Source organism: Fulmarus glacialis, unplaced genomic scaffold, assembly GCF_000690835.1.
Source record: "Fulmarus glacialis isolate BGI_N327 unplaced genomic scaffold, ASM69083v1 scaffold44722, whole genome shotgun sequence".
Classification (NCBI taxonomy): domain Eukaryota; kingdom Metazoa; phylum Chordata; class Aves; order Procellariiformes; family Procellariidae; genus Fulmarus; species Fulmarus glacialis.
Genome location: NW_009198021.1, coordinates 1 through 12,947, shown reverse-complemented (window position 1 = coordinate 12,947; position 12,947 = coordinate 1). Strand labels below are relative to the sequence as shown.

Below are 12,947 nucleotides of genomic sequence, written 5' to 3'. Positions count from 1 at the left end.
TGCGCTACGTCCTGTGTCGCCTAGGAAGCTGTCGCAGTAGGAAGAAGGAAGGATAGACAAAGACTTGTGAAGGAGGGTATGGTAATCTGTCAGAGCAAATACCATGAGAATTTTGTAGCTGTGTTTTTCTTTGGTAATTCTAGTTAGATCTCTTTGAAGTTTCAGTGGGGGAGAGGTGAGAATACACCCTTGTTTATGATTGAGAAAACTGATGTGGAGAGCAAGCAGTCCCTTCTCTTGGACAGGCAGCTCAGGACGAGGATGAAGGCCTGTTTTGTATAACAACTGAAAAAACAGGGCAGCTGCTTTTGAGAATAATGCCTAACTTTTAATTGCTTTTTCTGCCTGTAGTTAAAGAGCAGGTTTCCCCACAGAAGGAGAAACATGCCGTAAAGGTAGCAGGACAAACTCCCCATGGCCGATCTGGCTTCAGTGATGGCAATTCAAAATGGCTGGCTCCAGCCAAAGCCAAGAAAGCCTCATCTAAAGGAAACAATGTGGAGTTATCCAGCGATGGTGAGGTGGAAGAGGGCAACTGGGAGATGGAGGACGAGGATGGGAGCAGCGAGGAGATGGTAGATGATTACGGTGCTTCATCATCAGAGGAAGAAGAGGTAGGAGCTTTTTGCCCTTAATTATGCAAGAAATACTTGACTTTGCTGTCTGAAAGGACCCATCAGGTCTGGGGAAAAAGGGTGACTTTCTGGGGGGTGGATGGTGAGGTGGCAGAGAGCTTTCACCTTCTTCCTTTCACAAGAACAATTTCAAGTTTAGCAGCTGATCCCAGCATAACATTCAGTGCTTTTATTTGTTGTCCTTTTTAAACAGAGCAGATAAATTTCACAGATGGTGGGAAGTAAGGGGGCACCTGGGGATATTGCTTCATTAATGTTCTGTCTCTGTTTAGTTGCTGCCCATTGAAAAAGCTGCCCTGAAGCGGAAGTCTGACAGGTGAGGATTTGAGAACATCAACAGTCTGCAGAGTCTTTTCTGGTTAGATGAGGAGCCTGTGGCGTTCATTCTTCTGTCCTCTCTGCCATCTAAGAAATGGTAGTTGTGAAGTGCCTGTGTGATTCTGTTCTTTTGTAAAACATCCGTCCTGTTCTTTGTCCTTAGGGCAGGCCTCAGTGAAGATGACAGTGAAGAGGAGGAGGAGGAGGAGACAGAGGAGGCGGTAGAGGAGGCAAGCAGGCAGAAAACAGGGCAGAAGGAGGAAGAGAGCCCGGATCTGCAGCTCAACCTGGATATAGATGAGCAATTTAAACTGCCAACTAATGAACAGATTGAGAGAGAGAATATCCTTTTTATTTGTGACATCCATAAGCCATATGTGTGCAGCAGCACGGGGGGATACAACCAAAGAGCTTCATTTGGACTTTATCATGAGTATTGCTTAGTAAAAGCATTTTGTGCATGACAGGGTATTTTTAGATGAGCTGCCCTAATAGACAGTATACAATGCTGCGCTTCTGTACAGCATAGTTAGGAAATCTGTTACTCCCTGTAACAGAGCTTGGAGCCTGCCCCAATTTCCTTTCTAGTTCTAAATGCACGTGGATATCTTATCACGTAGTTCATTCCTCTGCACCCTGATTTTCCTGGCAGGTGTTTGTCTAACCCCTTGCTAGAGCCTCTGATGACAGCAATTCCAGCCTCCAAAGTGCTTGCTCTTGGGCTTTGGTGATTTTCATTTCCTACCCCCAATACATTTTAGTCCTGCCTCTTCTCATTCTCTTCTGTACCCCTTAGTTGCCCTTGGGGAACTTCTAGTCTCCTTTCTGTACGGGTAATGTTTTCAGTATTAAAAGACTTTTTTTCTGCTGTCTTTCCTATTTTTTTCTGTCTATTTAAAGTAACTACTCAAATTCTTTTAAATACTTTGTAGTTCCTGCCTTGTGAACTTTTTTGTCCAGTTCTATCCTTTGAATCCCCTTTCTGCTGAGCTCTGATGAAAGCGTATTCCAACAAGGCCTTTCTGGTGCGGGTGCTGTTGTGATGCAGGAGTCCTGCATGACCGATGGTGCTTGTAAAGAGCCTGTGTGCGAGTTTCTTGGCTGTTTATGATTCCTTAATGGTCTTTCTACCTGCTGAGCCGCCTGACCTGCACATCATTCACCAGCGCATCAAGGGCAACATGGAGGTGCTGCAGGACTTTGTGGTGAAGCGGGAGGAGGGACGCACGCGACAGGAGTACCTTGCATTGTTGCGCCGGGACATGGCTGCCTACTATTCCTATAGTGACTTCTTGCTCGTGAAGCTCATGGACATCTTCCCACTCCCTGAGGTAGGATCCTGCCCTGCCTGTATCTTTGCTGACTGATGAGAATTTGGCTGCCTCCCCGGATTTGGCTGCCTCCCCGGGTCTTCGTTTTTATCTCTGTTCTCTGTCCCTTCTTTCATCCAGCTGATAAACTTCCTGGAAGCCAATGAGGTTCCCCGCCCTGTGACCATTCGCACCAACACACTCAAGACGCGGCGACGGGACCTGGCGCAGGTGAGCAGGAACCTGTGGATGTCTCCTCTGCTGCCTGTCACAGGGGGTGGTGTCTCAGTCCCATCTCCTTGTCTTGCAGGCTCTAATCAACCGTGGCGTGAATCTCGACCCCTTGGGGAAGTGGTCGAAAACAGGACTTGTTATTTATGATTCCTCAGTGCCCATCGGTGAGATCACTCTTCCTGTCGTAGGGCTGAGTTGATCCTCTCTTGGCTCCCTTTCTTTCACGTGTCATCTTTTTTTGTTCTGCCTTCCCTGCCCAGGTGCCACCCCAGAGTATCTGGCTGGGCACTACATGCTGCAAGGAGCCTCCAGTCTCCTCCCTGTCATGGCTCTGGCTCCACAGGAGAATGAACGCATCCTGGATATGTGCTGTGCCCCAGGAGGCAAGACCAGCTACATAGGTACTGCCCTGGAGCCTTGGGTGGGAGGCTTGGGAGGGGTTGCTCTGTGAAATGATGACTTTCCAGTGGTCTATACAGAAAGGGGGAACAAAGGGGAACTGAACTTGGGGAAAGGAGGGGGGGGTGGCTGTCTCTGTGGGCAGAAGCGCAGAGGTTTTCAGCCCCTTGCTGATGTGTGTTGCCCTCCGGCAGCTCAGCTTATGAAGAACACAGGTATGATCTTGGCCAATGACAGCAACGCCGAGCGGCTACGTAGCGTGGTAGGGAACTTGCATCGGCTGGGAGTCACCAATGCTGTAGTGAGTAACTGCGATGGACGCCAGTTCCCCAAGGTATGTTCCTGCCTGCTTTGGGGTGTCCTTACCATGCTTACCTAGAGCTGCTGTGCTGTCCCTTTAGTAAAGCTGTGTTCTCTAAAGCCACTTGTCATAGGATGAGCAGAGCTGCTGGGGAGCGTGTGTGTTATTTAATATGGAAACAAGAAGGTGGACAGGGAGGAGTGAAGGACCTTTCCTGCCTTCCCAGGCTTCTGGTTCCCCTTCTAGTCTTGGTCTCATTCTGAGTCCCCACCTGTGAGCATAATTCGAAATGTACATCTGCCTGCAGGTGCTTGGAGGGTTTGATCGTGTCTTGCTTGATGCTCCTTGTAGCGGAACAGGTGTCATTTCCAAGGATCCTGCTGTCAAAACCAACAAGGTGAGTGACCAGTGGGGACACAAGATGGGGACTCAAGTATGAGTCATGAGAGGAAGGACTTTGGGGCAGCTTTGTTCTTGAGTGATGCCTGCAATAGGGACACTGAGTTTTCCTTCTCTTTTCTATCCTGCGTGTTGTACTAGAGCTAGGTTTTTTGAGGTTAATTCTGCAGAAGACCCCAGAATCTTCTATATCATACGTGCTTTGCTCTCCTGTCATCCCTCCATCCATAATAGAGGCCTGGGGTGCTTCCCTGTGCCTCTGGTATCCTAACCTTTCTTTCTCTTTCAGGATGAGAAAGACATCCTGCGCTGCGCTCACCTGCAGAAGGAGCTGATTCTTAGTGCTATAGATTCAGTCAATGCTGCCTCAGAGACAGGGGGCTACATTGTCTACTGCACTTGCTCCATCATGGTAAGTCCCTTCCACGCTCTGCTGTGGTCATCTCCTACTCAGGGGACTGGTGAGCTTTGGATCCTAATGCTTAGTCTCTGGCAGGTGGAGGAGAACGAGTGGGTTGTGGATTATGCCCTGAAGAAACGCAACGTTCGTTTGGTAGCCACAGGCCTGGACTTTGGCAAGGAAGGCTTCACTAGGTGTGTGCCAGGTCACAAGCTGCACAGGTGACTCTTCCTTGGTGGCCAGGTTTGAGCAGAGGCATTCTATCGCTTCTCACCACACTTCCTTCTCCAGGTTCAAGGACCGTCGCTTCCACCCTTCCCTCAAGTCTACGCGGCGTTTCTATCCCCACACGCACAATATGGATGGGTTCTTCATTGCCAAGTTCAAGAAATTCTCTAATGCTATCCCTCAGGCGCAAAAAGGTACCCTAGTGCTGGAGCTCAGCTGAGCTGCCTGGCCCTGCTCTCACAGACTGCTTCCCCTGCAGAAGCCATGCGGGTTCTTCTTACAGCACCTTCCTCTCTTGTTTCAGATGAAGAATCTGCTGTGGAAGCAGCAACTCCATCCACTGTTCCTGATACCATCATGGAGCCCCAGCCAAAAAAGAAGAAACTTGAGGTATCAAAAGTTGACAAAGAGCAGAAGCCGCCACAGCCTGCTTTGAAGAAGAAACATTCATTGCAGGCACAGAGGAGACCCTTGAAGGCTGGCCGGCCTTCTCCCAAAATGATGCGCCCTCAAGTCCCTACCAGGAAGAAGCATAGAGTGAAATTGAATGGACAGTGAGAGGAACTGCATTTCCAGGTGTTGGCCTCCTCCTTGGAGAGCAAAGGGTGGAGGCTGCTGCAGCTATGTGCGTACCACCTTGTTTTTCCTGCTCTGTGCAGATAATCTCTGCAGCACTGAGCGCCTGGGACAGCTATAGCCCCGTTTGCTCCTTTCCCTCTGCATCAAGGACTGATGCACTGACCCATTAAAAGTTTTATACTCTTGCTTAAGTCTTGTCCTTTTCCCTTGAACATGGAATGCAGAATTCTGCCGTGTCCCCTTACTGCTCTGCAACAGAAACCACTTCCACTCCCCTCTGATGCTCTGGCATTTCTAGAGTCTGTTCTTAGGCTCTGCAACATGGATGTTTGTGAAGAAGCAGTAGGAGCTGAAATCCTAGCTGCCTGGATGAAGGTTGTATTCTGTGGTGCCTGTCAGCAGAGTGCTTTGCCAGGGCAGGGCTGGAGCTCCTAGGCCAGTGGTCCTGTGCTGGTCCCTAGTTCCCTGTTGTCGCTGCGTGCTGGTCCAGTTCACTGTTGTGATTGTCCCCATTTTACTCTTGCGCTGGTCTCCAGCAGTCTCTTGATTCTCGGCCTCCCAGACTGCAGCAGGGATTGCTGCTGGTCCTGGAGCTGTACAATCATGTTCTTTCTTTTTGCCTTTTTGTTCACCTAGATGCGGTTGCTTCTCCTTGAGACATAACAAGCAGTGGTCTGGGCTGTTTCTATTTAAACGTCGTGCCAGGTCCCTTTCCCTTGTCAGTGTGAGTTGATATTCTCTTCTTTGGGTCTGCTCTCTGATAAATAAATCTTTTTCTAGAGACAACTTATTAATAAGCTTTCTACCAAGAGCGCTCTCTGGCTTCTGTTCCACTGCAGTGTGTGTGGAGTTGGGTGTGTAACAGACCTGAGGCATAATTCCTGTTTCTGTAATTGTCTTGCTAGCTCAGCTCACATGAGGTTTTCCTTGATTTGTTTTCCTCACCAAGCTTTGGGTTCGTGAGAGAACTTGATGTGCTATTCCAGTGTCTTGTGTTAAGGACAGCTGAATGCAGTGGGCTGTGGGATCTAGGGAGTCGTTTCTGTCCTGGTCTGCTACGTGTGAGGCTGCTGCTTTCCCACGTCACCAGGTTCAGCAAGTAGTGAGGCTGAGCAGGAACTCCAGAAAATCCCTCAGACACATGCACACACACACGCTATAGATGCAACCAGATGCAGACTGATTAGCAGAAACTGGAGAAAAGTGCTGTGGCGGGTGCCAGGAAGACACAAACTGCACTTGCAAAACATCCTGTTCTTATTCGCTGGCCCATCAAACCTGGAGCGTGCTAGTGGATCGTCTGCACGCACTTTCGTGGATCTCTGGTAGCTGGTCCTCAGACTTGCGGTCTGTCTGGTATCTGGCTCTCAGATCTCTTTTCCTACTTACAGGCTAGTCCAGCTTGCAGTTTGCTAGCGGATCACGAATGCGCATGCATGCAGAGAAAATGGCTAGGATTAGTTTAATATGAGGCCGGGACAGATGGTGGTAATCAGGTGCAGGGCTCAGCCAGACAAGCACACTGACCAGCAGCCAGTCTCCATGTGACTGGCCCCTTCTATTTATTCCTCCTCCCTATTTCCCGTGCTCACTTCTCCCTGATCTAGCTTGATGCCTTCCTTTCCCCTCCTTCAATCCTTCCCCTAAACATCCCGTAGTGAGTTTTCCTCCTGTAATCGTCCTTAAAACATTGCATGATAAACTTCACGCAGTCCCACAATTCCCCTCAAACATCCTATAATAAATTTGCTCTTTCCCATAAAGCCTACGGTAATTTTGCTTTCTTGTCAGTTGTGAAGTTTCTGGCTGAAGCTCTTCAAGGTTGTGCTCGAGTGGTTCCTGTAATGGTTCAATCTGTCAGTGTCTCAGGAGTCCTGGTCTTTGTTACAGCCTCTGTTATCTTCTGCTTTTTTGGGCTTATGTATTTGTGTGTTTAATTTGTTATAACTCTGGGTTTGGGGGTTTTTGACTTTGTGTTTTTGTGTTGAATAGCTATTAACCAAATATCCTTATAGTTGAAAATTACTTTTTCCCCACGCTTCCCGGTGAATTAGGGCAGGGAGGAGCCTCTGCATGCATCCGTCTCACTCCAGGCTTGTGTGGTGAGGTCTCTGTATTGTCTGACATACAGGACCTGAAGGAAGTTTTCTGGGGTCTTTCAGAAAAACTAAATAAATGCTAGGTACTATTAGGAAAGCAATTATTAGACAGCAAAATGGAGAATATTGTTATCTCCCTGTATAAAATGACAGTGCATGTACTTCTTCAATACTGCGTTTCTAATGTTCTCCATCTGAGTAAGGATTGAAAAACTGGGAAATGTTCAGAGGAGGAGAAGTACATCCAAATTTACAGAATGGTTTCTGTGAGATGAACAGCTAGAGTCATGGCCTCTTTAAGCTTGGAAAAGAGGCCGGGGGAAAGGAGTGATACAACAGCGTGTAAAATTTTGAGTGACATGGAGAAGACGGGCAGGGAACAACTGCTAGCTGTTTTCCACTAAGCAAAACAAAAAAGCCCTAGGACCCATCAAACGCACCAAAGATGTAGGTAGCTGTGAAACTCCTTCCTGCAGGGTACGGTGGATGCTAGAAGCTTACACAGGTTGAAAACCCAGCCGTATGCACAAGGAAAAAATGTTTTTTGTAAGGGCTGGTAAACACAATTGGCTCAGAAGATCCCTGAGCTGTGAACTGCTAGAGGCTGGGAGAGCGTTGTGTGGCTGCTCGCTTGCCCTGGCCGCAACCCCCTCTGTCCTCATCCTGTGCTGGAAACTGATTCCTGGGCTTAGACGGACTATTGGTCTGACCCAGCTTAGCAGCTCTTCCATCCCTGGGAGGTGGTCCCGCTGCTGTGCCTGCCCCTCAGTGCTCCCGAGGTGAGTCCTGAGCTCTCCCCAGCACCTCATTTCCCTCAGCTGGGTCCTTGCTGCACAAGGCTTGCGTTGCTTGTGGCAACAGCAGCTTCCGGGTAGGCTGAGCCCTGCCTCTGCTCCTCCAGCCTTATTTCTTTTCCAGTTCTAGCAGATTTCCCTAGGAGTGATGAAATACGGGATTTTAGCAGAAACCTCAAAACTGGAGCCATGTAGTAATCTTCCAGCTATAGGGTGACATATCTAGAAGGGCTTTTACCTCTGGAAAGCCGTGAGCCTGTCAGTGATGCTGACCTGTCCCGCTTTGCTGCTGCCGCCTGTTGAGGTTTGTATGCTAGCATATAGTCTCGGCTTGATAATTAGTTTATCTTGCTAACCCCAGCAGCAGGGACAGAAAGTTCTTGGTTGGGATCCCAATGTATCTGTCTGGTTTCTAGTGGATCTCCAAAGTCAGTCCCCTCTGACAAGTGGGAATAGATGCTGCTTTAACCATGTCAATAAAACTTCTCTCTCTTACTGAACATTGTTCTGCTTGCTTTGCTTCCTGAAAACTTTTCGTTACAGGTGGGGAGAGACAGAGGAAACTTTCAGTTCTCCTTGGTGGTTCACTCCCCTTCTGCTCTTTATTTCAGCCATTGCAGTTATCGCTGCTCAGAGAGATGATGTTGAGCGTGACCTGAAATACTTCCATCGGAGGCAGTACTGGGGATGAAGGTTGGTGGCTTGCCTCTGCATTCTGCTACGAGGCTGCTGGTCACATTAGACTTGTGTTTGCAGCTGCCTTCTTACTCTGGGAACCTTTTGTTACCCGAAAGCTGAGATTTTTGGAAAATGTGACTACCGGAGCAGTTTTCAGTACCTTCCTTTAATGCATCTGAAAGCTGCTGATAACTTGGCTTGTAAGAGCTGAGGCAGAGCAAAGCAAGAACTGAGGCAAAGCAAACGTTGAAAGCAGATCTGAGGAGTAAAAATGCTCATAAATTAAAAGCTGATTGAAAGAAGTCAGTGTAATGTGTTGTGATATCCGTTCCACTGTGCTGTGCACAAACGTTACCGGGGTGGCATTTAATGACTTGGAGGAAAAAAAAAAAAAAAAAGGGGTAAGCAGTTCTGTAATAGAGTTGCCACGTGCAACTGTATCACAGGAATGAGTCTATCAGAGAAGCCTTATCAGGGTACAATTAAGACGGCCAGCTGGCAGCTCCTGCCTGCCAGGCTCTGGAGTGCTGCCAGCTCACCTCTGCAAACCAGGAGGGAGAGGTAGGGTGCTGCGCTGCTGCACCCTCGGCGTGGCGGAGGAAGGAAACCGAAGACTTCTGGGGACAATAGTGCATAATGGAAAGAGAAGAGACTCCAGTAGCAATGCGGGCCGGTCACTAATTCCAGTGATGTCATATGCTGTAATGTCTGTTCCATGCCGGGTAGGCAGCCTGTGGTTGCGTTGTCTCGTGTCAGGCTGTATACAGAGGAAGGGACTGAAATCCTGCACTGCACGTTTCAGGGACTTGGGTATAAAATTTAGATCCTCGAGCACACGCTCTGTTGCACATAACCCATAGATTTATACACTTTTGTAGGGGCTGAAACCACAAAAGTCCAAGCTCGCATCAATAGGTTTTGCTCCCCCCAGCTGTCCATCCCTGCTAGGGAGGATGTGGAGAGCCCCCAAAGAGGAGGTCTGCAAGTCCTACCTGCCTGATGTAGTCAATGGGGAATTGCTGAGAAGAGTAGGGTCAGTTAGGTCCCTGGCTCTTGGCTGTAGCACCTAGAACTGCCTTCACGTGCAAGAGCTGGCTACAAAACTCCTTCCTGGACTCGTGTTTGGGATTTTTTAAAAGAAAATCCCTTCCCTCCTTTGCTGTTAGGCAGGGACATTTCTGTGTGTTGGTTAGTGTGGTGATTGCCCAGCTTCTGTTGGCAGCTGCTCCTCTGTGCCAATTTCTCCCCATTTGCACCCAAATCTAGGCAGCTAACTCTGGGCTGCCAGCTTTGCTAGGCAGCAAGGTGCCCAAAAGTTGTGTTTTCATCGCAGCACCTTCCTCTGGTTGTGGATAGAAGCAATTTTAGGGGTCGGTTTTAGTGAAGCATCCTGGAAGTTGGAAGACTTGGAGAGTTTACACTGGAATGTTCCAGCAGTGTGGTGCAAGGGAGAAGATTCCGCTGGGGTACTCACAGGGAAGGAGAGCAGGGAGGTGGGGTATACACACACTAATGTGACCTATACCTTAAATAAAGAGCCTCAAGAAATGCAGTGGAGCTAATTTGAACAGGTTTCACCTACGAAGCACCTTTGTAAGGAGGATGTGTTAGCTAGTAAGAGGTTCTGTGATCTGGGAGAGGGAGAGCATCTCAAACTGGCAATGGATGTTAAATCTAGGCAAATTCAAATGAGAGGCAAGGCAAGGCATGTGATTTTAATAGGTGGTTAGCCACCTGGGGAATCTACCTTGATTTGCCTATGACGGGTAATGGTAGAGGCTCAATCTCTTTTTACCATGCTGTCAGCACTAGAGACACAGTCCCACACGAGTACCTGACCTGAGCTATGGAAATTTGCACCATGTGTTTTGCACAGGGTCAGAAAATGCGGTGCTTCTTTCTCGGCCTTAAAATCTGTGGAAGTAAGATAAATATCAGCATGTTTGTGAATAAGTGTGTATTTTTATGTTGGCTACAGGTACAATTTTAAGAGCTGCGGTGAGGTGTGGTGAGCAGCTCTGCGTGTCAGCAGGAGGGGTCCAGCAGTGCCACTGCTGAGCCTGAGCTAATAAAATCAGGGCAGGAGCTGTTGGAGGGTTTGGAGAAGTGCCAGGGGTTTTGGTGAACCAAGAAGGGAAGGTGAGGAGGAAAAGCTGTGGTGCTGGGGTGAGGTTGAGGCCCAGGGAGGAGTGTTGTGGTCCCCTGGGTAGCAGGATTGTCCCTAGGCTCCGGGCTTCCTCAGGAGTAACTAGAAGAGGTTGGCCCTTTGCCCCAGCTATCTTCTGTGTCAGGAGGAATACTTTATCCCAGCAACTATCCTGAGCAAGGGAAGCTAGGAAAGAAAGGAGGCTCTACATTGCCCTGTCCTCTCTGGGAGACAGCAGGAGTGTTGGTGGGAAGAGGCGCTGGAGGTCTGTAGCCCAGCCCTGCGCTGTAAGCAGGACTGTCCCAGCACTAGGTCACATTGCCGTGGCTTTGCGCAGCTGAGCCCTGAGAACCACCAAGGATGGAGATTCCACCACCTGCTCTAGTGCTGCGCTGGCCTCCCAGTGAAAAAGGTTTTCCTGATGGATGGCAATGCCTTCCTCCACTGGCATTTCATTAATCAGCTCCGCTTGCCACATTTCCCCAGCAGGACAGAAGCAGGCCAAGCAGAGCTTAGGAAAGCGCTTCCTCCACGGTTTGTGGTGTTGCTCTTGCCTGCGCTCCTCGCTGGCTGCATGCAGCAACGGATCGCCCTGCTGCCCGACCCTGCTCGCCTGGGTGCAACCGGAGGGGATTGCGAACAGGCTGGCAGCTAGTTTTACCTGCAGGGAGTAAATTAAGGGATATACGAGGTGGGGAGGATGCTGGCAGAAAACGTGGGTTGCTGTGCATGCAGGCAGGCTGCAGCAGCGTGGGGCGGGGGGGGGCGGGTGAAGGGACACGGCAGCAGGCAGGAGGGAGTCAGTGATGGTTTCCAGGGCATGTGCTGGGAGGTCTCCGAGCTGTAGCTGTAGCTTCAAAACAAGCTCCTTGACTGGGATCCCTCTTGTCCATCTGTTCTTCCCTTTACCCTGGCTGCTTATTTGGTAGTATTGCTGCTGGACACGTGGCTCCCTACTGGCTGCCGTTGCAGTGAGGGTTTTTGGAAGACAGGGATCTCCTGCACCCATCCATGAGGAAAGCCGTCCTGCCTTCCTCTCCCAAAAGCACTGCTTGCCATGGCTCAGCCTCTCTGGTCAAAGGCAGAGCAAGGGAACAGCCGTTTGAGAAGAGGGCAAACATTAAAAAGGAGGCGACACAAGGAGAAGGAAAGCTCAGTTCATTTCCCACCCTAAGCCCATATGGGAGGGACTTCTAGCAGTCATGTGTGTGCCAGGGGGGATGCAGCCAGGTTACTGATGGGAGAGGAGGTGTTATAAATGCAAATGGGGGCTGCTGTGGGGAGCCCAGAGTCACGGGCGGGACAGGGGAGACAGGCAGGTCACAGGACAAAACATGCAGGACATAGCAAGGCAGCAGAGGGGAACAAATTTGATTCGGTCTGCTCCTGGGCAAGGAAGGCAGAAGAGTAATGGAGGGATGGAGGAGCCCTGTAGGCCTGGAGGAGAAGCAGCAGGGAAAACGCAATAGGCAGACAGCCAGTCAAGACTAGCGAAGCTGGCCATCCTCAGCGGGTCCGGGAAGTTTCTGGAAGTGTGGACTGAGCCAGATCGCAAGGGAAGGGCTGCAGCACACCACCCAGCTGAAGCCTGCCCGCCTCCTACCACGAAGTTCCACGTAGTGCAGCGCTGGGCATCTCCTTTAACTCAACCCCGTTGCTCGCTCATCCCTTGCTGCTGGCTCAGCTGAGATCTCGGGGGCTGGTTTGCGCAAGTGCCACGCTCAGCTGCACAGTGGAAGTCCTGGGGGAATGGGGCCATGAGCACACATGACAGCAAGGTAACACAGGTGTCCACATCCATAAATGTTTCTGTATTGATGGATCTGTGCGCAGTGTCCTCCCACCGTATAACGGGGTAAGGGACCACGCCAGTGCTTTTGGCAGCATTGCCCTGGGGTTGAGGTCGGAGTTGGGGTGGGGGGAAGAGACTGCAGGAAAAGACCTAACGGAGGCTAAAATAGGGGGTAGGAAACAAGACCCGAGGCCGCTTTGTGAACAATGAAGGGGCAGGCGCGTCGCAAGCCAAGCACGTTACTTGTTTGGCCCTGTGTTTGGTGCCACACGGGCGCTCTCACTGCCCGGTTGTCAGTGGAGACAAGGCTGCCTCCACACAACCTCCTCTGCCCTCTGGCTCGCCATTGTCTGGTGGCAGCTCTCCGTAGGCGGACTGCTGATGGAGCAGGGCAGGGCTGCCTTTGGAGGGGGCCTCAAGTGAGGATAACAGGGGGCGGCTTTGGGGGTGCAGAGGGGACGTTATGCCGTATTTAAGGGTGGCGGCACTGGGGAAAGCACTAAAGGCTATGCAAAAAATAACAATAATCAAAAAAAAGAGAGCACAGGCACCCTGGGTTGGTGCTCGGTCGATGACGGGAATCGGTGCCCGGCGGGACTTCAGCTTGCGGTGCTGGAGAGGGGCCCTCCCCGCTG

At 50.2% G+C, this 12,947-nt stretch overlaps 1 protein-coding gene across 1 annotated transcript; it reads left to right on the top strand.

The window, feature by feature from the left end:
- Nucleotides 1–317: 317 nt before the first annotated feature.
- LOC104073096 (probable 28S rRNA (cytosine(4447)-C(5))-methyltransferase) lies at nt 318–4,991 on the top strand. Its single transcript, XM_009572761.1, is given in 13 exon segments — nt 318–614; nt 908–951; nt 1,117–1,295; nt 2,085–2,284; nt 2,405–2,494; nt 2,574–2,661; nt 2,758–2,898; nt 3,091–3,230; nt 3,505–3,594; nt 3,886–4,008; nt 4,093–4,190; nt 4,288–4,418; nt 4,529–4,991. Coding segments are annotated over 13 exon segments (1,875 nt in total). The 3' UTR covers nt 4,783–4,991.
- Nucleotides 4,992–12,947: the final 7,956 nt, after the last annotated feature.